Raw genomic sequence first — 26,250 nt, 5'->3', positions numbered from 1 at the left:
TGTCTGAAAGACCTCTATTCTGTGTGGTCTCTGTATCAGGTGTCTTTGACCAGCCCTCCTGCTCCTGCTCCAGAGGACTCATGGAATATGTAGAGAATGGCCTGTTCCACTCTCACCCCCAGCCCAGCCACCTAGGAATCTTCCATCAGCCTGGCTTCACCATGGCACCCAGATTCTGGCAGGGATCCCAATGGGGTCTAGAAGATTAAGGCCTGGCTTGGTTTCCCTGTGCAGGGACAGCAACCTTCCTGTCGCACAGTGAAACTCGCCTGTTTAAGTCACAGTCCTCATACCATGAATTGCACCTGCTCTTAAGAGCCTTTAAGAGCCCTTGTCCACTTGATCCCAGCAGAATGTCCTTGCTGTGTCCAACTCCATCAGTGTAGACTGAATCAGTCTCTTGCTCCCAGAAACATCCCAAACATCGTATGGGAGAAGTGACCTTTTCCCATACCAGAGGAGCATAGGGGCTCACATGGAGACACCTCATGTAAAACATTTGCTCTCCCTCCCCTCCCTGTGAGAAGACACATCCAGCTACACTGGCACACAGATGCTCAGAACAGACATATGTGGACCCACACGCCGGCAATCATGAAACTCACGGCACAGGGCAGCTTGAGCTGGTTCCCTTGTGCAAATACAAACTCGTGCTGTCCTCTCCAAACTCTATTGTGAAAATCAAACACTTCTCAGCCCCTCAAAGAACATGTGGCTTTTCCACAAGCAGTTCCTGTTCTACAGAAAAGCCCCTGGAGCTGGAGGTGGGCTGAGGCAGGGGCCATGTGGGAAATTAAGCCTGGAAGACATTGTTTGAGAAGCTATTGTCCCTGGTGCCTGGTGTGGATGCAGCCATGAGCCGGCAGCTGCCCCTTGAAGCTCCTGGGACCTGCTGAAGGTTTTAGGTAGGAGTACAAAGCCCACCTGAGATGGGAAGTTTGCTGTGCCCCAGGGGAACAAAGCTCACACAGCTCAGAGGGAAGAGTGACTCAGCAAATGGTGCTAGAAGCAGAATTTGAATTCAGGGCCCTGACCCACCACTGCCTAAAGCGCTAACCCACCTCTGAAGCTTGGTGGTTGGATATGGCTGTGTAAACTTGGACTATTGCTGTCAGAAGGGCTCTTGATGTGGAGGATGCTTTACAGTCTTGCTGGCATACACAGAGTTGTCATACCCTCTGCTCACAGGGGCTGTGGGACAGACATCTCTGGCTGGGCAGAGCTCGCCAACCACTCTGGGTCTTTGGTTAGAGGTGAGGTAAGCAGTCACAGGATTATGCCATGTGGCTGGACTCCGCCTAGGTGGAGAGTGGGACAGGCATTTGAGAGTCCTCCTCACATTCCAATCTTTCACTGTGGACGGAGAAGAGGGCCCTAGAAATAGCAGGGCAAGGCTGGGGTTAGAATGGGCACGAGGGTGGGCACAGTCAACCCAAAGGCCTCTCAGGATAACAGACAGTTTGGGAAACCCTGGGAAAAAGAAGCCCCTTCCAGCATCTCACAGGCCCCACCCCCACCCCCCCACCCCCACTTCAGGCCAGGAAGTCCAAGCTGTGCCCTGGGGGCCTCTCAAAGGAAGGGAGTGGTCTCTGCTGGTCAGACTGCCCAGGGAGGGCTGGAGAGGACTTAAGGAGGTGGGCGGGTGGGCTGCTAGTTCTTGGAAAGTATCATTAATGAAGCCCTCCCCTTTGCCTGACCACCTAAGGAAAAGGCACACCATCCCCATGTGTAGCTGATAAGGGGCAGGAGATTCCACAGTTCAGGTAGTTCCCCCGCCTCCTGGCGTTTTGTGGTCACCATTAATCATTTCCTCTAACTGTGTATATAAGAGCTCTTTTACCAGTGAGCCCAGTACTCAGAGAGAAAGGCTAAAGTCCCCAGGAGGATGTGGCTGCAGAACTTGCTTTTCCTGGGCACTGTGGTCTGCAGCATCTCCGCACCCACCGGCCTATCCAACACTGTCACTCAGCCCTCGCAGAATGTTTATGCCATCAAGGAGGCCTTGCAACTCTTAAATCAGAATAATGACTCTGATACTAACTCGGTGAGTGGGGAGGGAGTGCAAGTCGCACCTGGACCAACTTTGCTGGCCAGGAACAGCCCTGTCAGTTTGATAACATGTTTTCCTTTTCTACAGACTGAACTGATAGAAGTCGTCTCTAAAAGGTTTGACCCCCAGGTAAGTTGTTTTTCTCTAACACACCTTCCAAGTGACCTCTTCCCAGGGGAGGGCCCATTTTAGATGGACTCCCACTGAATTGCCCACTTTCCCTCCAGTTAACTGCCCCCTGCAATCAGGGGGCCACTGGTTTTGCTCTTTGGGCAGTCACATGGGTGCCTTTATTAGCTTTAAGAGCCACGGGCAGACCTAGCATTCAAGGGGTCAGGGATCAGCAGGGAACAGGTGGGGAAACAAGGGTTACTTCATGAGACAGGGGCTGTGGGCTTGGGCACTCACTGCCCTGAGACCAAGACCCATATAGACAGCATGCTGGCTAGAGGGGCACAGAGGGGTTTCAGGAACAAGCCTTGCTCACAGAGATCTGAGCAAAGCCCTCCCTGCTCTGCTCATAGTGGTGGAGGATGACTGACCTCCTTTGCTGGGGGCTGGGACCCTCTTGAGATGCCAGGCCAAGGGAATGTGCTTGTGCTGGCTGAGGGTGACTTGAGCTGAGTGGTGAGGAGGAGTCAGACTTGTGCTTGTGGTGAACAGCAGCAACAAGGCAATGTATATGCATGGACCCCGACTGGTCAGAAATCATGCTGTGTCCCTCGCGGGCTCTCCTCTTGGGGAATGGGAAAGGGGACAAGAAAGCATGATGGAGAGGCTAGCCTATGCCCGATGGTGGGAGCTTGGCCGCTGCTCACCAAACAATGAACATTTTCCACAGGCGCCGACATGCCTGAAGAGACGCTTGGACCTGTACAAGAACGGCCTACGGGGCAGCCTCCTTAATCTCAAGGGCCTCTTGGAAATGATGGCCAGCCACTACAACCCATCGTGCGCCCCTACCCCACACCAGGTAGCTACATCAGGGCCCCAAGTGGAAAGGTCTTACTTGGGGAGGGTGAAGTACTGGGTAAGGAGAAACTGTGCAAGTCCCAAAGGGGTTTTGACTCAACAGATTTGTAATGATTAGTCCCTCCTTAAAGGGAGCAGCCCCGCCCATCTTTATCTCCAGGAGATGATGCAAGGAATTTGGGAGCCCACAGCGCCCCCTAGGGGCTGCTACTACTCTTCTTATTGTTGTTGTTATGGTTAATGAGGTCAGAGGTGAGGCAAACCCAAAGAAACCCAGGGCCTGCCTGAGGCAGAGGAAGTTCCAGTGCCCAAGTGCCACCTCCCAACAGGACTTTCCCCCAGGACTGCATGGGAGCAAGGAGGGGTACATCCTGGAAAGGGCAAAAACCCAAAACACTCTTCCTGCAGGAAGGGAGTAAAGTCTGTGCCCTTGACTTCTGCTCCTCTGAGCTCCTGAAACTGGCCTCAGCCCAGCTGCTCTGGCCTGGCCTGGGAACAATGAGGCGGTGGCTCACCTTTCCAGCAGACCAGCCTTAGGCTGGCACTCTGTCAATCCCTGGCCCTGCCTGCTGCTGGCAAGCTGGGCACCCCATGGGTGAGACATGGGTGGCAACATGGCACTCGACCCAGGTCAGCAGGTGGGCCACAGACAAGCTTTCTGGCTTCTGAGTTTTAAGAGGCAGCACACAAACACCCTGTGCTTCCCCTGTGTGACCTATTCCTGGACTAAAGTTTTCTTATTCTTTCTTTTCTTTTTTTGTTGAAGGCAAGGTCCTGTGGCACCAAGTTTGTCACCTTCAAAAGTTTCAAAGAGAACCTGAAGAATTTTCTGGAAGACATCTCCTTAGACTGCTGGGACTCAGTCCAGAAGTGAAGCACCTGGTCCAGTCAGGGGCCAGCCCTGGAAGCTTACCTCACAGATCACTGTCCTCCTACCACACAGAGCCAAACAAAACTCAGGATCTTGACCTCGGAGGGACCAAAGGCTGGGCCCATAGATCTGCTCTGGATCATGATGACCCCAATTTGGGTGTGGTTGGGGCATGGGGCGTGTTTTATACTCCTCTAGGGATCAGTGATATTTATTTATATATTTATGTATTTTAATATTTATTTATTTATATATTTATTTATTTAAGCTCATACTCCATATTTATTCAAGATGCTTCACCATAATAATAAATTATTAAAAATCTGTTATTTGTGCCATTTTCCAGTTTATTTTCAATCACAAGTAAATGCTGATGCTGCTCTCCTCCCTACTGGGCAGGGAGGGGAGGAAACTGGAATGTGGGGGTGAGCAGGGGCCTCTAGAAGGTCAGCACTGCTTGAGAGGCCGTGTTGCCAGAACAGGGGTAGGAGGTAAGAGCCAGTCGGAGTGCAGCATTCTGCAAACCCTCATGTGCTTCCCTGATGCTCAAGGGCTCTCACCTCAGAGGGAGGTTTCCAGGTTCACTTAGAAACCAAGGACCTGCCCAGCAGGAATGTTGTCTAGAGAAGGGGCATCACCTTTCCTGGGGCTTGGCTAATCACTAGCCAAACTAGTGTCAGGGAAAATTACTGTGTCCTTCAGAGGCCTGGACCCTGTTGGTCACATCCTGCCCCTCAGGTTTAATTAGGCTTCAACTATTCTAAGGTGAGCCAGTAGATTAGCTGTTCAGGGCAAAATAACCAAACCACAGGGGTCAGAGTTCAGCATTTTTATGAAATTTCCCCCAAAATGGGTTATCTTAATCTTTGAGAGTCAGAATAGAAGTTCATAATTTGTTGAAACATGACTGTTACTGTGGTGCTTTTCTGTGCTAGTTTTCATTTTTACATGAGGTTTTCCAACCATTCAGGCACATTTTCTTAAAATCCATGGCATTTAGACCAAGGAAACAGCAGCTCTCCTCTGTCCCCTTGCTTTGCCGGCAAAGCTGAAGACCTATTCTCGTGTCCCTCCTGGGGACTGTGAGGAAGAATGTGTGTTCCCAAGTGTCAGGTGGGCAGTGCGGCCAACCTTCTCCTTCACAGGTGGGCCTAGGGGAACTATTTTCATGCCCCTGCCTGGTTCTTCCTCCACCCCACCTGCTCTCTCTGCTCTAGCCAGTAACTGCAGACTATGCCAGTCCTGGCCAAAGACCTGTCTCTCATAACCAAGCAGAAAGATCATGACTCCAGATGTGATTAAGAAGAAAAATCTTAGACAAAGCCTGAATTTCAGCAAAGACAAGAATCCATGAAGTGGGCTGCGGTCATAGAAAATGCATCAAAAGCACATCTTGCCTAGTGATAAGGTCCTCTCTGTTTTCCTCATAAGCCAGTGATAACTGATAAGAGATTTAGCATTTCCTTAGACTCACATATATAGGTACCCCTCTCCATAGAGCTCGGGTCATTTTGGAGCCACCTTCAAAGTACCATGCACCTGTTCCTGCTCCTGGCTTGTGTACTCTGGGTCTTGGAAAGCCACTGTGTCCCTATGAAGATCACCAGCGAATCTCCCAGTGACAATTACAAGGAAATCTGTGCTGAGATTCAGAAAGAACTTTCAGCTGACAACATTAAGTACAATGTAAGTCTGACTCTTCGTCAAACATTCCTTTGCTCTCACTGGTGCCTTGTGTTTCTGACCAACTTCTTCTGCTTCCAGGGTTCCTTCAAAAGGCCTCAGAATGCCAGTGAGGTAAGGAGGAGTCACCCCATGGACTTTTGTGACCACATTTTAAAGGGATCACCCTAGTTAGGACCCAGGGCAGAGATAAGAACAGGGGTGTTAAGAGTGAGAAATCTGGGGAGATAGCAGGGAATTTGGGGATGGAGTCCCTATCCCAAATGCTAAACCAGTAGCTGGGCCCACCCTGAGCCTTGTTGGATACCCTGACCACTGTCCCAGAGCATTCTTGCCCAGGGAGAGACCAGACACCCACTGCATAGGTGGCAAGGCCCATGGGTCTCCTGTGAGCAAATAAGGCAAGGCCTTAAATTGGGGTCAAGGGTACCATCTGTCCAGGGTGACCAGGGATGGATGAGGCTGGGGGTCAGCTGGTGTTCCTAAGTACACCACCACCATCCAAGTGTCCCCAAATTTGTTGCAGGAACCCTGCTATGGAGAGTTTACAAAGGATTTCATCCGCGACCTGGAGGAACTTCTGAAGAAACTTAAGGACTCTAACCAGCAAGATGTTCACATACAAAAGGTTTATAAGGGCATGAAAAAACTCACCCAAATCTGCTCAAAGCTTACAGTAAGTTGCTTTTTGCATTTAGGGGAACTCCAGATATAATTTCTTTGCTACCACAGCCAGAGTGCAGAGTGGCAAAGGGTTTCTTAAGGCCTCATGTGAGGCCTCAGGAACTGTATTCTGATCTGAGACATCCACTCACTGACAGAGGCTGGGGCATTGTGCATTTGGGATTTAGGGATCATTCTGGAGGTTTCTGTGACCTCTGCCAAGTCCCTATGCACAGGGGTCAGTGTGGAGCAGGTCTAATGCCAGTCAAAGCAGGCTGGTCATGGACTCAGTTTGGCCTGAGAGAAGAACCACTTGGTGCCAAACCTGGTCAGGTGGCCAGTTGAATCTGGCTCTGTTTTGCCCTGCCCGAGTGGCTCCTTCTGGGCTAATAAGCCCCGCTGGGAACCCATGATGCAGGGATGGCCAGAGGATTGGGGGAAATGACCAAACTGGCCCTCCCTGTTTGATCCCCAATTGCACTATCCCCTGGGCGCTCCCATCTTGCTTGTCTTCATGTCTCTACCCTGGGCAGCAAGGCATCTGCTCACAGCCTGCTGGCTCCCCACAAAGCTATGGGTGGTCCTCCAAGCCTGGGCTCCACTACCACCACATAGCTCCCAGTACCTTCTCTAAGACAGACGGGGAAGACCTGCCCAAGTTACTTCCTAGGTGATGGGGACTTACAGGACCCCCGTGGCTGGAAGAATAGTTGACTTTCATTTTTTCTAAGAGCATTTCTTATTTAGCCAACAGGACCACCCAAGAAATGTATTACTGAAACAAGTGATTTCTCACAGTTCAAGAAAGCCTTACGGGATGTTGTCATGTCCATAGAAGGATGGATATCATGTAAAACGATCAAGGGCAGCCTCTGGGACCCTGTCCCCTCACTGAAGCCTGGTGCATGTGGTTAGAACTACAGGACATGGCATTGGAGGAACCTCAGAAATAATTTTCGGCTGGGGTGGGTGGGAGTTTGCTAGCCCGAGGTTGGCAGATGAAGCTGAGGGTGGGTAATGGTGGGGATGAGGTTGGGATGGGGGCTGGGACATGGTGTCTGAGGAAACATTTCTGTAACTGACACATCAGCACCTGTTGCTTCAATAAAGGCAGGATGTGGAAAAGCTGGTGACTGAGAGTGGTGAGAGAGAGTCCTGTCTTTCAGGGGCCTTGATAGACTAGAAGAGGCAGGGGCATGGGGTTTGTGACCTGTGTCCTGGGGGGCCGGGATTTTCTCAAGAGGTGCCTCTGGCACAAGAGGGTGAGTAGGAACCCTACCTCATCTTTCCCTCTGTGACACTTCCAGAGCCAGTGGACACACAGTAGGGGCTCCATCAAAGTCTGTGTAGTTTGTTACTATCTCCCATCTCCCTGTGTCCCTCAAAACTGAATCAGATCCCTTCGCAGACCCCTCTCTCCACCTGAGTCAGTATGCATTCACCCTGAGATCCAAGGGCCAAGACTCAAGGCCCCTCCCTCCACTGCTCTTCAAGGCACCTCCCTCCGCTGCTCTTCACCACAGCTCCTGGGGAGCTCTGATTCATCTCCCCATCTCCACCCTGGGCCCACTGTGATGCCACAGAAGTGTCAGTCCTAGTAAATGGCTCAGGGGAAAGGGGCTTTTGGACTACTCACAGTGGGGTATCTGGGGACTCACAGGCACCAAGGACACTTCTAAATATCTGGCTTCTTTCAGATCAGCAAAGAGCCATCTTACTGTAAGTACAGCCCCTTGGGGCCTCCCTGGTGGCCTAGAGGTTAAGTCTCAGTGCTACCACCATGAAGGCCCACCACGATGGCCTGAGTTCGATTCCCAGCCAGGTTGCTGACCCACATATAATGCAGCAGACCTCTCTTGTCTCCCCCGCTGCTCCCCTTAGCAGTGTATTTCAGTAAATCTGCCTGTTCTGCTCTCCACTCAGTCTCTGGAAATTCCTCTCACACACAATCCCTTCCCCTTCCCGTACCTCTGGCCTGCAACCCAGTTCTTCTACACAAAAATAAAACCTTAAAAAAAAATGAAGTGCAACCCCTCATATAGCCTGCAAAGTCCCTCACAAACCCCTTCAGAGTCTCCTTGGATTAACAGCCTTCTCTATCTACCAACACCCTCACATCCCCAGAATATGGAGCCTTGCCTGTGGTGAGTCCATAAGTCATTTAAGTCCTGAAGGGCTCCCCAAGCTTTGATCACCTACCCTTAATTCTCACCCTAACCCTAACCAAGGTGACTGGGGTTACTACACAATACAAACAGATTCCTACAATCCGAACCAGTCAGAACATGAACGTTTATATCAAACTAGGAAAGATAAAGATCTGCTGTTCTGAAATCTAATTAGGTATCAAGCCGCAACCACAGCTTAGCCCAGGTCAGACATGCAGAGTCCATAATGTCTACACATTCTCAGTGCACAGGCCCAACGCAGCCTGCCCATGCTCACCCTCCTGCCTTAGGAGTCCCAGGTCACTCCCTGCTCATCTCCTTCTTGAGGGGCTGCATCAGGCTGGAGGTCAGCAGGTGTGACTGGATGAAGTTGTCGAATTATCTCAGGATGGTCTTGGGACTCAGGCTTGGGTGTGGGGTTTAGTACAGGGTCAGAGGCCAAAGGCAGTCTCAGCCCTGAGAAGACCCACAGTGTAGTCCTCAGGGGTTGTGAGTTCCCATCCCTCAGGTGTACCATGTGGGTGCCAGCAGTTCATAAGGCCACTCCTCTGTGAGAGGAATGGACTGCAGGATACAGGGCAAGATGGGGCAGGAGACATGCTGTCAGGAAGGCTCAGACTTACCACTTCATTGATTCAGCCTCATCCTAGCTTGAGGTACCTAGCAGTGAATGGTTGGAAGCTTGTATATACATTCTATCATCTCATTGCCATGTTCAGGATAGCAGGTTATACATGAAGTTGCTCTATCTTGCCATGTGACCCTGGACAGGTAGCTAGGTCTCTCAGCCACAGAGTCCACAAAGGCAAATACACTCCAGCCCCTAGGCCAGATCAAGGTTTTAGCTAAGGGTCCTTGCCAAGGTTTGGGGCCCCCCAGATTAACTCTAGGGAGTCAGGTTGACAGATTCTGTAAACAGAAGTTAGGAAGGATACAACTGGGAAGGTGGATATTCCACATGGAGTAACAGCCCTCCTCCCCCGCTGACAGCCCTGGCAAAGGCCACCAAACAGTCATTCATGAAGACTCCCTGCAATGAGGGGCACTTGGGTTTTCCATATGGCCTAAATTTCCCTCCAATTAGGGTGGAACCAAGTGGCAGGGCATGTGAGTACTGCTCATGAGACCCAGGCAGGCCTGAAACTATAGTTCTCTGGCAACCTACAGGCACTGCTACTTGAGGATCTAAGGAAAAGCCAGTACAATGGAAGGCTGCCACTCTGGGCTGGATACCTGGGCACAAGAAGTATGGTCCTGGGTACCCAACTGGCTGGGACTGGTCCTGGACAACCACTTTACCAGGAAATAGGTTCATATTACATCCCTCCCTGGGACTGAACCATGGGCAGGCACACCATCAACTTGAGGAAACACTCTTAATTTTGTTAGGCCCATCCTAGATCTGGAAGGAGAGCAGCTGGGTGGCCTGACGAAATAGGCTCATTTACACACTAAAACTTTCTAGGATAATGGAATAGTTACCCGCCTCACAGGGGCCTCCCCAGGGACCCAAGTGTCTATCACCTTCTCTTGGTATTCTGCCTCCTAGGGGTGCCATTCCTCCTCAGAAATCAGTAGTTTGGAGGTTGAAACGAGGAATATAAGAAATGCACTAAGTAGCAATGTAGCACTCTCCTACGCTAGGCCTTGAAAGCTCAAATAGTCTTCTTGGCAGTCACATGGCAAGGTCATGTCCTTTGAGCATTCACATTCAGGGGGATCACACAGAAGGGACACTTCATTCACAGAAATGACCAATCATTCAGTCCATGACATGACTGCTGTGAAGTTAACAAGGCAAGGTACCTGTTTAAGATTCATAACAATAAGAAGCTTGAATACCTTGTATGAGCCATGGGCATGTATTGCAGGGGTATTAAGATGATGACTTGATGGTGAATGAAAGTTAAGCTTTCATCTTTGGTTTTCTAGCCTGTGACAGCTGTTAATGTGGTCATGACCAGATCTGTGGAGAAAGGCTGAATTCATGCCAGGATCAGTGGGCATCATGTTGTCTCTTTGCTTACAGAAAACTTGCCTCTTCAGTGTGCTCAGATAAATGAGGTCCTCAGTGGTGGCTTGAATTACATCCACTGACTCCCCAGATCAGTTCTTTAACCAAGGGCTGGTCATGAGTTTATAATGGGGGCCAAGATCCCTGGTACCTTCCTCCTTAGATAGCATGGACAGAAGAAGCCTATTTTCTCTTCCCTGGCAGGCAGGACAGCTCTCAGGTGGGCCTGTAGCCTGTAGGGTTCTGTTCAGGCATCCTAACTAATCTCACACCTGCCCTGTTAGTGGAGTCAAAGATGGGGGCTACACATCTGGCTCATGCTACAAGGCCCCAGGTAGACAGGGTGTGCCATGCTCTTGAGCCTCATGCTTTCTGGCTACCTGCACATGTACATGTTTGGGGATTCAGGTTCTGTATGAATAGAAGTAGAGGGCAGGGGATGCATGGACCAGGCACACACTGTGCCCCAACCTGTATTTCTGAGCAAGCCGTTGGTTTGTGTTGAAGGCACATGGCTGATATTTCTTGAGTCAGTAGCTCTTGTTCTGGACTCTCCAACCTTATTATATGTGCTTCACAAATTAGAAATCTGACATGTAGGTCTCTCCTGGCCCTCAGTTTTCTTATCTGTGAAGTAGGGATGTGGCAAGGACAGGGAGACCCAAGCCCCAGATCTTTTTTTTTTACACAAGGAGGAACAGACGCACAAGGAAAATGCAGTGCCCTGCTCCCCTGAGGCCTAGACCAGAGCTGGGAAAGGCTGTCTCTGCTGAGAGCAGGCTGTCGCTGGTCCTGTTCTCAGGAGAAGGAAGGGCAAAACTCATGGCATCCAGGTCTGCAGAGCAGGTCAGAGTAAGGCCAGTCCCCAAGACAGAAGCAGGGGATGAGGAAAGTCTATCTCACCTACTGTTTGTGCTGGAAGGTCCCTACTCTACAGGTCCAGAGAGGTCTGGGACTTTCACAGGCCCACACAGGAGGTGACTTAGACAGAATTCTCAGGCCTGGCCCCACAGAAGCCCCCTTTCTGGGCAATCAAATGGGTTACAGGGCACAGACCTTGTCTTCGGAAATGGCTGACCAATTTCTCTCCTGTGAAGAGACCCTGAGCTATGGCTGCCAGGAAAGACACAGCTATCTAAGTTATTTTTCACTGTGGTTTGAGATAAGAGCAGTAAATAGTTTCATGTTTTTGCCACCGATTTTATCTCTGGCCCAGACCTGCTCTTTCAACCTGAAAGATGATTAATTGAAAACCTTTCTCCTTTTTTCTTTTTCTCAACTTCAAGGGAAGATCAGCACAAACTCCCCATGTTCTGCCCTCAAAAACACCACCTAGGTTGTCACACATGGGGAAAGGTCAGAATTCTTCAAGATTCAGTGGTTCTACTGGAGGAATTATTTTCTTTTTATTGACTTATTGTACAGTGAAGTGTACAATGCTTAAGTGCACAGTTCAGTACGATTTTGTGTATCTTTATACTGATATAACCAACACCCAGAGCAAGATACAGAACTTTTCCCAGCACCACCAAAGACTTCCTGGCTCACTCCCTCTTAGTCTCCACCCCTCTAAGTATAGCCACCATTTCAACTTCTATCATCATAAATTCACTTTGCCCATTCTCAAACACCATTTTAGTGGAACGAGACTGTGCTCGCCTTTGTTCAACTGCGTTCATCCAACATATGTCTGTGAAATTCTTTCTAGTTGCAGCATGTAGTTATGGTCTGTTCAACAGGGTCTGTGTACTACCTGGTTGTGTCCCACAATCTATTTTCCCATTCTACTGCTGATGGATATACAGGCTGTTTTGATGTTCTGGCTAAAATCAATAAAGCTACTGTGAACTTCCTTGCAGTCATGTTGTGGAGAGCACATGTAAACATTTCTGTTGGAAATGCTGGGAGTGGGGTGGAATCAATGAATCATGGGATATACATATTTTAGCCTTAGTAGGTCATGCCAAACATTTTCCATGGGAAAGTGTGTTGTAAGCAATACTGTTTTTTCTTGCCTTGTCCATCAGACATTGGCTCTTTCCTTTCTCTTACATGATCTGAAGCTGCTTCCCAAATATTATTATTAGAAATTATTCTCTACATTGTCCAACTATTCACATTCTGACAGTCAATTATTAGGAAATAAAATCCAAATCTGACTAAGCTGTGTCGAATCCAAACCTTGCTCACAGGGCTAGGGGGACTTGGCTTGGGCAGGCAGCAGTGAAGTCAGCTCATTGTAAGAGCAGATATTAGCCACCTTATCACTTGCCAGTTTCTTATGTTCCCACAACTGTGGAATGGCTGCTTCCACTTCCACAATCTCCTCTTTGAGGGAGTTAGCTCAAGAAGAGCCCAGTCTGACACAGACGTGGATGCCATTTGCCAGGCTTTTAGAGTGCAGCCCTTGGCCACAAGTATCTGGCCCCAAAGACTTTGGGAGGCACCCAGGAAACTGGCCACTGGCTTCTCTTGGGGTCTCAGTTCCTTAGTCCCTCCCCCACCATGTGCTAGTGCTTTCCCTTTCCTAGCCCCCTTCAAATCTGCCCACTTTCATCTATCCTACAGCATTTCCCCAGTCCAGCTCTCCTCTCCCATGCAGATGACCACTTCAATGCCCCATAAGCACTTGTCTCTAAACAGACCCCTCTAGCTTCTCTCCCCACAAAAGCCTGATGAATTCATACACCCATTAATTCATACAACAAATATTTACTAAATGCCTAAGAAGTAATGGAAACTGTGCCAGGCTCTGGAGGGAACCCAACCCACAAGATGCTCACATTTTAGGAGATTAGTATGGCTGTGTCCCATATGGGCTGTCTACTGGCTCAGTGTGAATTTCAAGTCCTTTGATCTAGCCTAAAAGCCTTCCCTGGGACTCAGCCCCCATGGCCCCTCCAGAATCCCCCAGACACACTGTTCACAGCCTTATTCTCTCATATCTGTCCTGGGCTACAGGAAGAAGAACCAGTCATCACTCTCCTACCATCTCCCAGCCCCTGTACCTGGAATGTATCCCAGTCATTTAGCTGATATCTCTAACAGCACCCGCTCCCTTCCTAAAATGGGAGAGACCAGTGGGAAGTAGACATGTTTGCTACTGAAGCATCCTTCATAACATTCTGGCACTTGTCTGCCCATCTCCTGGGTCTCAGAAGGACAGTCATCTCTCCCTCAGGGGAATGTGGGAGTCTCTGCTCTTAACTACTGCTTTATACCCGAGGTCTAGGGAAGACTCCCTTAGCATAGGTACCAGTGGTAGCTATATTCCAGGGTCTCATGCAAGTGAGTCTTTTCACTTATGATTTAAAAAAAAAAATGCACATAGGTTTTAAGGAAGTCAAGCTGGAAAGGCACCATAAACTTTCCAAAGTTTAGGAAAATTCTCTGTGGGGGCAAAGAACTGCACTAGTCTATAAGAAGGTTCTCAATCTACAGCCAGGAGGCTAGTGATGATTATCCTCATTGACAATAGCATCTGAAAGATGAGACAAAAGAGTGACCTTATGTCACCCAGGAGCTGAGCGAGCAGGAACCCATACCAGTGTGGCTCCTGCTCCCTTTCCCACTTAACAGATTTGGGAACCATCTCAAAGGAAGCAGGAGAAGGAAGGGAAGCCCAGCTCTCGGGCAATGTGTCACTTCCTCCTGCCTAGTGCCTGGGGCAGTCCCAAATTCTTCCAGCGGAGCTTTGGCTCAGGCCTCTTCCGCCAGTTGGGCTGGATAAAGGCGGGGTTAGTTCATTTGTGGGGAGTGGAGGACAGAGAAAGAACAACTACTACTGGAACCACAACTTCTGGTCAATAAGTTCCTCCGCACTCTCTACGCCCCAGAAAACTCTCCTAGATTGACCTCCATTGCCCTCAGGCCACTTCTCTCACCAGGGTGTGTCTGGGGCAGTGGCTGAGGGTCTCTTCAGGTCCCTAACTGAAACAGAGGCTCTAGCCCTCCCCAGGGCTAGGGGTAGGTCAGCACCCAACCTGGATTCACAGAAGCATTGTGACTCAGAGAGAACCTAATACCCCCTCCCACCAGTCCATCCCTTGGAAATGCACACCAGCCAGTGTTGGAAACCAGGCAGAAATCAGAGGAAGCTGCAAAAGCTTTGGGTCACACCGAAGACTTCATGCCCATGGGGTTCACAGACAGAGAAACAGTCTCAGGCTCCATGACAAAACAAGAACACTAGGTACTGTCCTAGGCAGGGGCTTCCTAAGTTGCTGTGAATCCCCAGGGTAGGAAAGAGCACCTTCCCATAGTCAGCCATTCCAGAGGTCCAGGAGTCACAGGCAGACACATAGAGCAGGCCATAAGAATGACAGCTAACAAACATAACTCAAGACTCCTAGCAGTAACAGGTGGGTAGACAGTGGGAGAATTCCTGGCACTGGCAGATTTAGGGAGAGCTTGGAAGAGACTGGTGGGAGACCAATAGGAGATAGTGATGGTGACAGATTGACACACACAGATGCAGACAAACAGAATTTAAGCCCTGGTTGGTACATACAAAGACACAGTGGTTGCCTGTGGTCAGGATGAAAGGTGGCAATTCTGTCCTGAGCTCAGCCTCCGCAGCTCTTGGAGTTTGTCCCCACTGTACTGTGATCAGAGGCTTTGAAGGACTCTTTCCAGGTAAAAATCCCCCCCTACCTTAAGAGCCTCAGGAAAGGAACAGATTATGGCCCTCACTGTTCCTGGAACTAGAGAGAAGAATCAAACCTGTCCCTGCCTCTCTTCATCAACACTGAGGGGCAGGGAAAGCTTCCCCCATGTCTCTCCTAGGGCTACCTACTCAGCTTGGTGTGCCAGCTTTCCCTGGAAAAGGTCTTTTAGGAACCACAGTGAGTCCAGACTTTTTTTGTGCAGCAACCCCAGGTTACAATGGAATCAGAACATGAATCAGACCCCTCAGGGATGAGGGTCACCACGAGGGAAGTCACCAGAATAAACATATGTGCTGAAGGTAAGGGGAAATCTGGAGTTAGATAAAAATAGAAAAGAGTTGTGATCCTGCAATTAACTGTATTAGCAGAGACTGTAGTTCATCTCACTAACCTTCCTGGAAGAGAAGGATTACTGGTGTGCTGGAGCCCAAAATGGCCTGTGATAGCCTATTGCTAAATTTTTGCCAGTTTTTAGAAGCTTGAACCATGGTGGGAGTATTTACACCATGAGAATTTACAAATGTTACAGTGTACGGTTTGTCTCTGTTTTGGAGAGCTAGTTATTAAAACATGTAACAGCTTAGCACTGGAATCCTGGAGTTGATGCTCCAAGAACCTGTTCCAAGTGTTTATATGTAGAAGTGGATCCAAACAGCTCTAGGGGGTAGAGTGTGGTGGACATGATGAGGTACTATTTTTAGGAATCAAGGGCATATCTCCTCAAATCAGGAGTGCCATTAGATAGTAGCTCCATAGAGTGAGAACTAAGTCCTGGAGGACAGCTCATTATCCTTGCAAAGTCCCAAGCCTGTGCATCAATTAACTATGTCTACTAGCTATTGCCCAACACTCCATCAGGCACTCCATCTGAAAGCCAGCTCCATCATCCAGGGACAGGTTTCTCCCATGCAGGATCACAGAGGTACACTTGTGGTCTCAGGAGGCACAAGTATTCCCAGCATTCACATGCTGGGAATCTCATACTCTGAAAGCCCCAAGATCAAAAACTCTGAAAGCGTTGGACTGAGGTGCTACAAATAGGAAAGATATACCTGGACTGTATATTAAATTTTGTCAAAATAAACCACATGCCCTTCCAGGCTATAAGAGGGCTTGGACTCTGTTACTGTCAAGCTAGACATTTGACTGTGGCAAGAGAGAGCCCATAGTATTGGGTTTATGCATAGTCTCTATTCCTGAGCCAGCACTGGGATGCAATGACAGAAGCTATAAGAGTCACAACTATAAGAGTCACTATGTCTACCATGTTTTCATACCTTTTCCACTGCGCTGTGCTTCCTGATGGTCATTAATATGCCAAATGAAGTTCTTCATACTTCAGGCTACTAACATTTATCTATCGCATGCCTGTATCCTATGATTCCTTGTTCTAGGTTTCTAAGTCTTTCTCATTACAAGTCCCTGACCATCCAGTCAAGTCATTTGCTACTGCCCATGAGTAAGACTACCTCTCTACACAAAGGCAGGTGAACCACCTGAATCTCTAGTTCATTGGCTTTTTCTTCACTATTGTTTTTCACAATCATCCCTGAGTTGAGCTATAGTATAGCTGCCATTTTTTATTTGACCCACATACTGATCTGATCTATTTGTGAACCAAGTTTGTGATTTTACCTCTCCCATCAGCTGGTTCGAAGGGATTGTTTGTGTAGGCACCTGTGTGAGTTGCAGGAGACAGTGTGTTGCCATGGAGGTGAGAAACATGGTGTTCAGGTTATATGTTTGTGCAGTTTATTTGTGCCACCAATCATTATCATACTTGATTACAAATGTATGAGTTCCATCTTTTTTTTTTTTTAGATAGATACTCTTTTTTTTTGTTTGTTTATTTATTTATATATTTATACAAGCACTGGGTACAGTCAGAAGCGAGGGAGGGTGAGAGAATTCACCAGAGCCAGAGTGGGGAGCAGAGCAGACAGAAGGACCGAAGTACACTGCTGAGGGGAGCAGCAGGCGGCAGGAGAGGTCTGCGCGCCATGTGGGACCCTCCTCCAGTGGCCGGGGAGCAGCCGGGGATCGAACTGGCGCTGCAGAGGCTGCTGGCAGCTTCCCAACCCAGCGCTCAACAGCTGCGCCACCGGGGAGGCCCAAGTTCCATCTTTTTTTTTTACGACTTTCAGCTTCTGATGAGTCTCCACTAGGCCTGTTTTACCTGATGGCTTAGAAGACCTGACAAAAACTAATTTATCATAGTTAGTTCTAGATCACTAGTCACTTCATCAGGTCCTACAGCCCCACCAGGGCTCAGAAGAACAATTTTTTTTTTCATAAGATGTAATTTATGCAGATGATATGGCTTCTTCCAGAATCCAAGGGATATAACAAATATTCCCACTACTGATACCTTTCAAATCACAATTCATATGGCCCAAATGGTAATGCTACTTGTACTACAGCCTACAAATGTTACAGTCCTTTTCTGCCATGGGTCCTACTTTAAGGTGGCAGGTTTTTGTGTTATTGCCAGGTATATGGGTCATAGTTATATTCTGAAGAGTGCAACAGGTTACATTTATACCCTAACAAACAGCATACTTCCTTCTTCATGATGGGAAGTATAAGACACAGTAATTTGTCCTATACATCAAGGAAATTTTCTGGCATTCTTCAGACCACTGGATCCTCTGAAAGCTTTATAGATGTAGCAGGATCTGAATCTTCACAGGGCTTATCTTCTGGAGAGTATGTGTCTTGTCATAGTCACCAATGTATTAGTCACTTCTTGATCATTTTGTCTGATTGGCATAATGTTACTGATAGAGTTCTGCAGGATACTAGATAGCCCAGATTTTTTGGGACTATGTTATGACAGAAGGAGGGAGAGATAACATAGCTTAAGAAATTTATATTGTTGCTTGTTACAAGTGAGTGCAAACTATTTCTGATAGTGATGGGAAAGAATGGATTCACCATGGGCCTCCCCTGGTGGCGCAGCGGTTGAGCGCTGGGCTGCGAAGCTGCCCGCAGCCTCTGCAGCACTGGTCGATCCCTGGCCACAGGCGAGGGTCCCACATGGTGCAACAGACTTTTCCTGCCATGCCTGCTGCTCCCCTCAGCAGTGTACTTCGTTAGTCTGCCTGTTCTGCTTCCCACTCTGTCTCTGGTGAATTCTCTCACCCTCCCGTGCTTCTGACTGTACCCAGTGCTTGTATAAATAAATTAATCTTAAAAAAAAAAAGAATGGATTCACCAGATCGGTGTCCATAAACTGTGTGTCTGAAACCATGTTAATCTACTATAGTGAAGGTACCACATCTTGCAGACACAGTGGCTGCAACTTGTTACCACAAACAGTGGTTACTACCTGTTGAATTGGTGGTAGCCCATTGCCATCTCTTAGGATATATCTAGATTTTATTGTTGAATTAAATGATGATACAATGGAATTTCTTCAGGCCTTTAATGGTGGCACAAATTTCTGCAATTATCTCTGGAATATGATAATATTTTTGATGTTTTATTTCGGTTGGAATGGCTGTCCTCACTACACAATAGTTGTTTCCACATTGGCCATGAAGGAGGCCAATGTAGGAGGTTATGCTAAACAAGTGCATTTACCCAATTATGTCACTGAATGAATCTATGCACCTGCAGGGTCTGTTTTGAGCAAGGTAACAATTTCCATATAACAATTTCAGCTCAAATCTGGTGTACAACAGTTCTTGGAAAGTTGGGTAGTCTCCTTTTCCCAGTATCTGTAGTTATTCAAATAAATGGCTGCAAGTCCCCCATGGGCAAGGGTTAGGGAAATGTTTATCATGCAAAAGTGCTGTAATATTACAGATCCTTCCTTCCAGGAATCTGGCTTCATCAGTCAATGTGTCTTGAGTTCAAAAACTGGTACAAATCCAGAAACATGGCAAGGAACCTTTGACTAAAGTGACTATCTCATCCTTGATTGATGGGATTGTGCAAACAAGCAGAATTGTTATCAGTGAGCTCAGTTCTGTAATATCTTCTGTCAGTTTTAGTGATGCTGGTACCTTTCTTTTCAGCACATTCCTTATTGTTTTGGTATCTACTGACCTCTTTGGGTGGGTTTATTGATCTTGCTTAGTATAGCCACTCTTGCACACCCACTTCCTCCATAGCTACCATAACAATTCTGCCATATCTGTCTCACTTATTTTTCCATGGTCCTAATGTTATATTTGCACCATCTCCTGGGGTCCTTGCCACAGTTTAAAATACCATATCCTTGGGGAGTGAGCCTATATTCGTAAACTCTTTTACCCAAGTGTCTGTATCACACACTTGATACACAATCTAGTCCTCCAAAGTTCCTGCTAGGTGCTACCTTTCCTAGCAGGAAAGGTATAGAACCTTTTCTCCCTTAGCAGGTTCCAGCACATCCCTGGCCACTTAATGTTGTGACTTAATCCTGGTTTTTGGCCTAATGGTCAAGAATGGAGATGGGAACAGATCCTGAGAAGATGAGAGAATGTGTATTGCAGAACAGAGGCCTCTGCATCATCTCTAGTGAGGCAAGAGTTACAGCCCCTAACTATTAATAGGGATGAGTGGGCTCAGAGGTTTCAGGAGAAATCTGAGGATTCAAGGTTTTCAGGTGCTATTGATGTCCCCATTGCATGTGCCAGGGTCTCATTCTTCCCTACCCTGAACTCTCATCTTGGCACAGGAAATCTGTCTTGATTTAGAATTCATCCTTCTTTAAAGCTTAAATACTTTAATAGGTAAGGCGTGGGCCTGGTTCTCAGGTTTGTTTGTTTTTCTGTTTTATTGTAAGAGATGAGTGCTATTTATATGCACCAAGGATGCCTAGGGCTTCAAACTTAGCTTTAATCGCTCACTAATTACTCTATAAACTTTTCATCTTTTATTTTTTTGCCCCAGAATGATTCAAGCTTAGCAATACTTAACCAATTCCTCTGTCCTTGGAGAATCTCATTCCTCCATATTTCTCAAATACCAGATAAATCGCCCCCACTAATATATTCTTTTCCAATGGCAACTAAAGTTTTAACAACTGCATTATTATTTTGTGCCAGAGTTTGTCTCTGCCTAACTTGCCACCTGTGATAAGAAAGGTCCTCAACGGCAGCCAGATGATGGGCATTCAGCTCCAAATTCCATTTTAGCAATCCTTTTGGTCATTCCTAGAATCAAATACCATACAGTAGGTGCCATTGGAAGCAGACTCTGAGTCAGAAATTAGCATAAAAGACCTTTATAAAGGAGAGTTTGTGGGACTGACACCTTTGGAAATGGGAGGTTGGAAACTTAGGTAGAGGGAGGCTGAGCTGCCATGCAATTTCAATAAAAGTTCCAGCTGAGTCCAGCTCTCCTGGGATGGTCCTTCAGTGTTTTCCCAGCTAGGGAAGGGAAGTACATCTCACATTTGCCAATCACTAGAGGTGTTTACTTTGGACAAGAAGTCCCGGGGCAGTATATGAAGGGAGTAGAAATCATTTGCAAGTAGTAAAGGAGTCAGGGAGAACAACCTGTGATGGGAATGCCTTAGAGAAAGTCCTCATCCATGATAGGAGGCCTAGTGAGAGGCATGGTAGGCAGGGGATGATATCAGGGTGGAAGCTAAAATCAGATGGGAGAATTCTGGGTCCAGCAGCTCACAGTTAGGGTCATTCCATAATAGTGGAATACCTCCCCAAGGAAGGACATGCAGAAGCATACCTAGGGAATAAAGTCTTTTATTCATGGGGCAGCACATTAAGAAAAGGCAGGGACTCTGGTTTGAGTGTGTAGGCCATGACTTGGTCTTTATATCATAAGTTTGAGACATCTAGAAAAGCCAACAAAAGACAGGACCAAGCCCTAAGGAACTTGCAAAACTAGGAGGAGGCAGTTGTAGATATGGCCAGTAACTGGTCACAGAGGAGGGAGACAGTAATGAGTAGTGGCATCATGGAGTCAGGGAAGACCCAGAAGTTAGGAACTATCCCTAATCCTATGGAGAGCAGGTTTTTGAGGTGGCATTTTTGACAGGGACTTAGGGTGAGAGGGAAACATCGAACAGGAAGTAATATGAGTGAAAGACAACTGAATAATTCAGGTACTGGGGCTGGGGACCTTTGGAAAAGTAGGATGTCCTGCATGTTTCAGAGAGGAGCAGTCCCTGACCTGCTGGTCACTTCAGCTGGTCACTTCAGCCTCCCTCCAGAGCTTCCCTCAGAGTCTCACTCGAGCAGGATGGACAGGAACTGAATTCAGGTCCAGGTGCCAACTCATGCCTGGGTTTCCCCAGGAGGCAGGCATAACTGGTCCACCCATCTATTCTGGCAGCTCTAAGCTCTTCTGAGGCAGGGCTATCTCTAGTTGTTTAGAGGGTTTTCCACAGAGCTATATTTCTTGTCCCATGGGATCTAAAGGGAAACCCCAGGTCTTGACTAAGGCCTTCAGAATGTGGGCCACAGGCCAGGGTGGGGCAAGACACTGAGTCAGGACAGTGGTTTTCTGGCTTCCTTAGTTTGTATCCACAGATCCCCTACTTTGTCTACCCCAGAAGAAGACCCTCGTAACAGTAGGGAGCTGAATCCCATAGTCACTGGAAGGACTTATACCATTTCTTTCATGCTAGTCACAATCATGTGTGTGAGAGCAAGAGAGAGAAAGAGAGACCATGACCTTCTACTTCTCAGAGGGCATAACCAAAGCTTCAAGCAAGAATTAACTTGTCCAGAGTCACAGAGCCAGAGAATAGCAGATATGACCCTTGAATTCTTGTTCCTGAGGCTCCACGTTAGGTGCTCTTCCAGTCCCTGCCATCAGCAATGAACCAGTGAAGACAAGATACTAAGAGAGATGCCAGATATTTGTTTTGTAGCATTAGGATGCTACCTAGTACTTGAGGACTCTAAGTCCCATGGCTGCTTCGGGACCCTAAAAACAAAAAGGATGATGGCATGGAGAGTTTGGAGTGGCCAACAGGGGTCTTACCTGGCCATTCCACCAGCCCTGGGTTGCCTCTCATACCTCATATGTTAACTTTCTGAAGCCTCATTCCTCCTTGAGCTTTCATCCCCCAGTTCCCACCAGATATCCTAGACTCTTCACCACCACTAGTATGGTGGAAGCATTTACAAATGTAAAAACTAAAACACAGAGGAGGGCCTCCCTAGTGCTGCAAGGGTTAAGACGTAACCTATGAAGCTACCCGCAGCCAATGCAGCACAAGGTGATTCCGGGCCAGCCAGGGAGCAACCCACATGGTGCAGCAGTCCTCTCCTGACTCACCCCGCTGCCCCCCTCAGCACTGTACTTTGGTCAGTCTGCCTGTTCTGTTCCCCACTCTGTCTCTGGTGAATCCTCTCACCCCCCGCCCCACACCTCTGGTCTGTACCCCAGCTCTTGTATGCAAAAATAAATCTTTTAAAAAAATTAAAAAAAAAAAACACAGAGGAGCAGAGGACAAGAGTGCACGTATATATAATGCCCTACCTGGGCAGACCCCCCAGGTGTCCATGAACGGTGATATGAGGGACAGCAGTCTTGTCTCTCAGCCATCTTTGTGAAGACAAGGATGAAGCAATTGGGGCAGCCCCAACTCCAGGGCCTTCACAGGGGATCTCCTCTCCTTGCTCCCCACAGGAAGCATGTGGTGCTGGTTGGCCAGCCACAGAGATCTGGGCATCCCCAGGGAGCAGCACAGGGGCTGCCTGGCCACCCCCAACTTTCTGCCCTCTGGCCCTCTTCCCACATTTATCACACTTATAGTCACAGTTCTTATCTTCAGAGCCTGACTTCCTGCTGCTTTTAAAGAGACCTGCAGCCTACTGGTTGGCCACCTGCCAAGATGCTCTTACCCCATCTCTTGGGGTCATGGCAGATTCACACCTTGCTAATCACCAAGGAGAGGATATCTCTTCTCCACTCAGCTCCCAGGTCACTCTAAGGATTGCCAAACAACCAGTGGTTGGAATGTGAACTCTTCTGGAGGATGAAGAGATTCATTCAATAAATACTTACTGAGAACCTACTTAATATGCATTAGGCACTGTCCTGAAGATTGAGAACTAGTGGAATAAGACAAATTATCTATTCTCTTGGTGCTTAAATTCTAGTGGAGAAGACAGACAGTAAAGCAGAATTTCTCAGATAATGTCAGAGGTAAGAGCAACGGAGCAAATAAAACATGATGGTATGATGATATTAGAGGGGTCAGTGGGAGCCTTTCTGAGGAGGTGACATTAGCTGAGATCTGATTAACAAGGAGATGGATTTTCTTTTTTTTTTAAAAAAGATTTATTTATTTTATTTATGCAAGAGCCGGAGTACAGGCCAGATACGCGGGAGGGTGAGAGGATTCACTAGAGACAGAGCGGGGAACAGAACAGACAGACTGATGAAATACACTGCTGAGGGGAGCAGCGGGCAAGACAGGAGAGGTCTGCTCGCCATGTGGGTTGCTCCGAGGCCAGTGGGGATTGAACCGGCACTGCAGAGGCTGCGGACAGCTTCACAGCGCTGTGCTCAACTGCCTGAACCACCAGGGAGGCCCGGATTTTCATTTTTAAAGACTCACTCAGACTACTGTGCTAATCAAAATGTCAGTAGGGGGCTTATAATTACCCTGACAAGATGATGACCTGAGCTGGGTGGTCAGGCAAGGAAAAGGAGAAGTGGTCAGGAAATGGATCATAGGGAATAGGGGACTGAGGATAAAGCACAAGGGGAAGAGGAGGGCACAGTCTCAAGGTTCTGGCAGGTAGATGCTCCTTGCCTCAACTTTTCTCTGCTCCTCAGTTGGCCTGGGCTCTTGGAGACGCTACCAGATGCCCTTAGACAGAGGCAGAATTACTAGAAGGAAGGGGAATTCATGAGCCAGGATTCAGACAGGCTCTCTTCTCACTCTCAGGGTACCCTGATTCTGGTCATATGAAGATTTGGACTTAAGATGCAGCAAATACTCTTCTGTCTGATACTTCAGTACCTTAAACTGATAGAAGTTTGATGGGTGGCCCAGCAACTATTTGCCACACAGTAACTTGACCTAGCCATGATCTTGGCTGATACCCAACAGGCTAATGCCCAATGAAAATGTAACATGTAGGTCACCAGGCACCTAAGCTGCTTTTCTCCCCACAGGGAGCAGTTCTGAATGCCTGGCATGGGAAAGCAGAGAGGAGTATTAGACAGAGGTTAGCAATGCAGAGTCAGGGAAAGACAACTACCAGGAGAAGGAATAGCAAGTGGCCAGCAGAGGCTCAGCGCTTACCATCTACTCATACCCTGCTCGGTACTGAAGAGAGCTCTCATCTGCACTCACCACCCAAGCCCCAGAGAATCCAAAAGAGACATGGGGCATCAGGATGAAGGGGACATAAACAGAAGCAAGGACAGTTGCCAACATAAATGTCACTATAATGGATGAGGCAGCAGCCCTATGGGGGCATTCAGTGTTGAAGCAAAGTTGTCCACCAAAGTCACTCCCATCAGCACACCTCAGTGGCTTAGGGAGCAGGGTAGATACCTGTGACCCATTCAGTGATATTTCCCTACCTGACCTGATTTGGCACCCTGCAATGGAACCTTAAGAATCAAGAGAGTATGAGAACGGTGTCATTTTTAGGTAACTGAGCTACTCTGGGCTCTAAGGATGAGCCCAGGAAAACAATGCTGGATCAAGACAGTATTAGGGCTTCCAATTTGAGGACCCCAAGGCTCAAAGACAGGTACTCAAATACTACATCTGTACATTTTGATGGTTTTCTTGAGAGACCATGTGAGAACTTAGCCTGTATCTTGAACTATTTTACAGTCAATAAAGTCTATGTATTTGGGATACTAATACCCACAGTACAAGAGTCCACAAACTTAATTTTCAGAACTTAAACACAATTTCTGTTCTCATATATACCACCCCAGAGGTGCCTCAAGTACAATTTCTAGATACAAAGATTTTGTTCTTCTTGAAGCTGTCAGAGAAGTCCTGTATTTAGCTGGAGCCCCCATGCCATCAGCCAGCATATACATGCATAAAAACTTGAGTTCATCCATCTCTGCCTGGGGCAAAGGCTCTTTCTTAGAATAAGCAGGTATCTGTGACCCATTGAGTGACAGTGAGCAAAGATTTGTGTCTGGGCAGTCACCAACCTCAGCAAAAGAGGGAAGTTTGAGCACTTCTGAAGAAGGTTATCTGTTTTCCTAAGCTGTTGCCACCTCACATATACTTGACTGTTCTCACACATCACTATTACAGCAGTGTCAGGCTGTGACTCAGATGAAGCAATGTTACCCCTGAGAAAACTATCACATGGGTAACCACACAAATATCACCTAACATTTCAGACACTTGTTAAAAATTTATCTACTATCTTATAAATAAGTTCATTGTTAAAAACACAAACATATAAAGAACTTTCCATATCCACAGTTGGCACTTTGGTTAGCATCCTTTGGACACTTGTCTTTCTCCATCCTGAGAATCTCCATTCCTACATTCATTCTCTTTATGGAAATGCTTCTTAATGTGGATGTCATAACCATTTTTTTATTCATTCAGCATTTGTAATATGCTACATGCCAGCAAATTTATTCAGAACCAAATGAGTCAAAGAGCTAAAAGAAAGCTGTGACCTAATGTTAAGTCAGCTACCTTTTTAAATTAGAAGTGTAGCTTTTGGAGAAATTCTTTTCCTTCCATATATCTTAATCACTGTTATAAGGTCTCACCTCTTGCTCATCTGACACCTACAGGGCAAGAGAAACATGGAAAGAGAGAGAATAGAGATGAGGGGCTGCCTGGGCCTGAGGTTCCACTAATGCGGAAATTCATCATCATATCCATGTGTTAACATCACCAAGAAACTGACAAATCGAAAGACCCTGATACTGACAGTGAAAGTTTAAGAGTGAGAAAACCACCTGAGTGGTTTTGGCATATGATTGGCTCATTATATATCTGTAGAAAGGCAATCTGTCAAACTGGCTTGGAAGCGTCCCAATTGCTGCATAAAAAAAAAAAAAAGGGAAAGTGGCATTTATGGAGAGCTATCCATGCAAATACTATTTTATTTAACCCTCACTAAAGCCCTATGTGTGTTTATTGTCCCATTTTATATATTCAATAATGAACTCTTGGGCCTCCCTGGTGGCATAGGGGTTAAAGTCTCAGAGCTATCAAGTTATCACCAGCCACTGTGGCACGAGTTAGATCCCTG

General features: G+C 47.4%; 2 protein-coding genes and 1 long non-coding RNA gene across 9 annotated transcripts in view; 2 read left to right on the top strand and 1 right to left on the bottom strand.

Annotated features, from left to right (window-relative positions):
* Positions 1 to 26,250, bottom strand: part of LOC119243497 (prolyl 4-hydroxylase subunit alpha-2-like) — a 143,568-nt gene that overhangs the window by 46,012 nt on the left and 71,306 nt on the right. The gene's annotated exons all lie outside the window — the stretch shown is intronic.
* Positions 1,886 to 3,991, top strand: CSF2 (colony stimulating factor 2). Its single transcript, XM_037508244.2, has 4 exons — positions 1,886 to 2,044; positions 2,138 to 2,179; positions 2,892 to 3,023; positions 3,789 to 3,991. Exons 1-4 carry the CDS (start codon positions 1,886 to 1,888, stop codon positions 3,894 to 3,896), a joined length of 441 nt encoding a protein of 146 aa, XP_037364141.1. The 3' UTR covers positions 3,897 to 3,991.
* On the top strand, positions 7,886 to 25,940 carry LOC129145635 (uncharacterized). The gene is made up of 3 exons (XR_008551475.1): positions 7,886 to 7,958; positions 15,291 to 15,387; positions 25,787 to 25,940. It is a non-coding gene; the product is annotated as an uncharacterized LOC129145635 (long non-coding RNA).

The sequence above is a fragment of the Talpa occidentalis genome, unplaced genomic scaffold, assembly GCF_014898055.3.
Source record: "Talpa occidentalis isolate TD23 unplaced genomic scaffold, MPIMG_talOcc4v2.1 talOcc4.13, whole genome shotgun sequence".
NCBI classification, from domain to species: Eukaryota; Metazoa; Chordata; class Mammalia; order Eulipotyphla; family Talpidae; genus Talpa; species Talpa occidentalis.
Note: the sequence above shows the minus strand (reverse complement) of the source record. Positions and strands in the feature narration are given on the sequence as shown.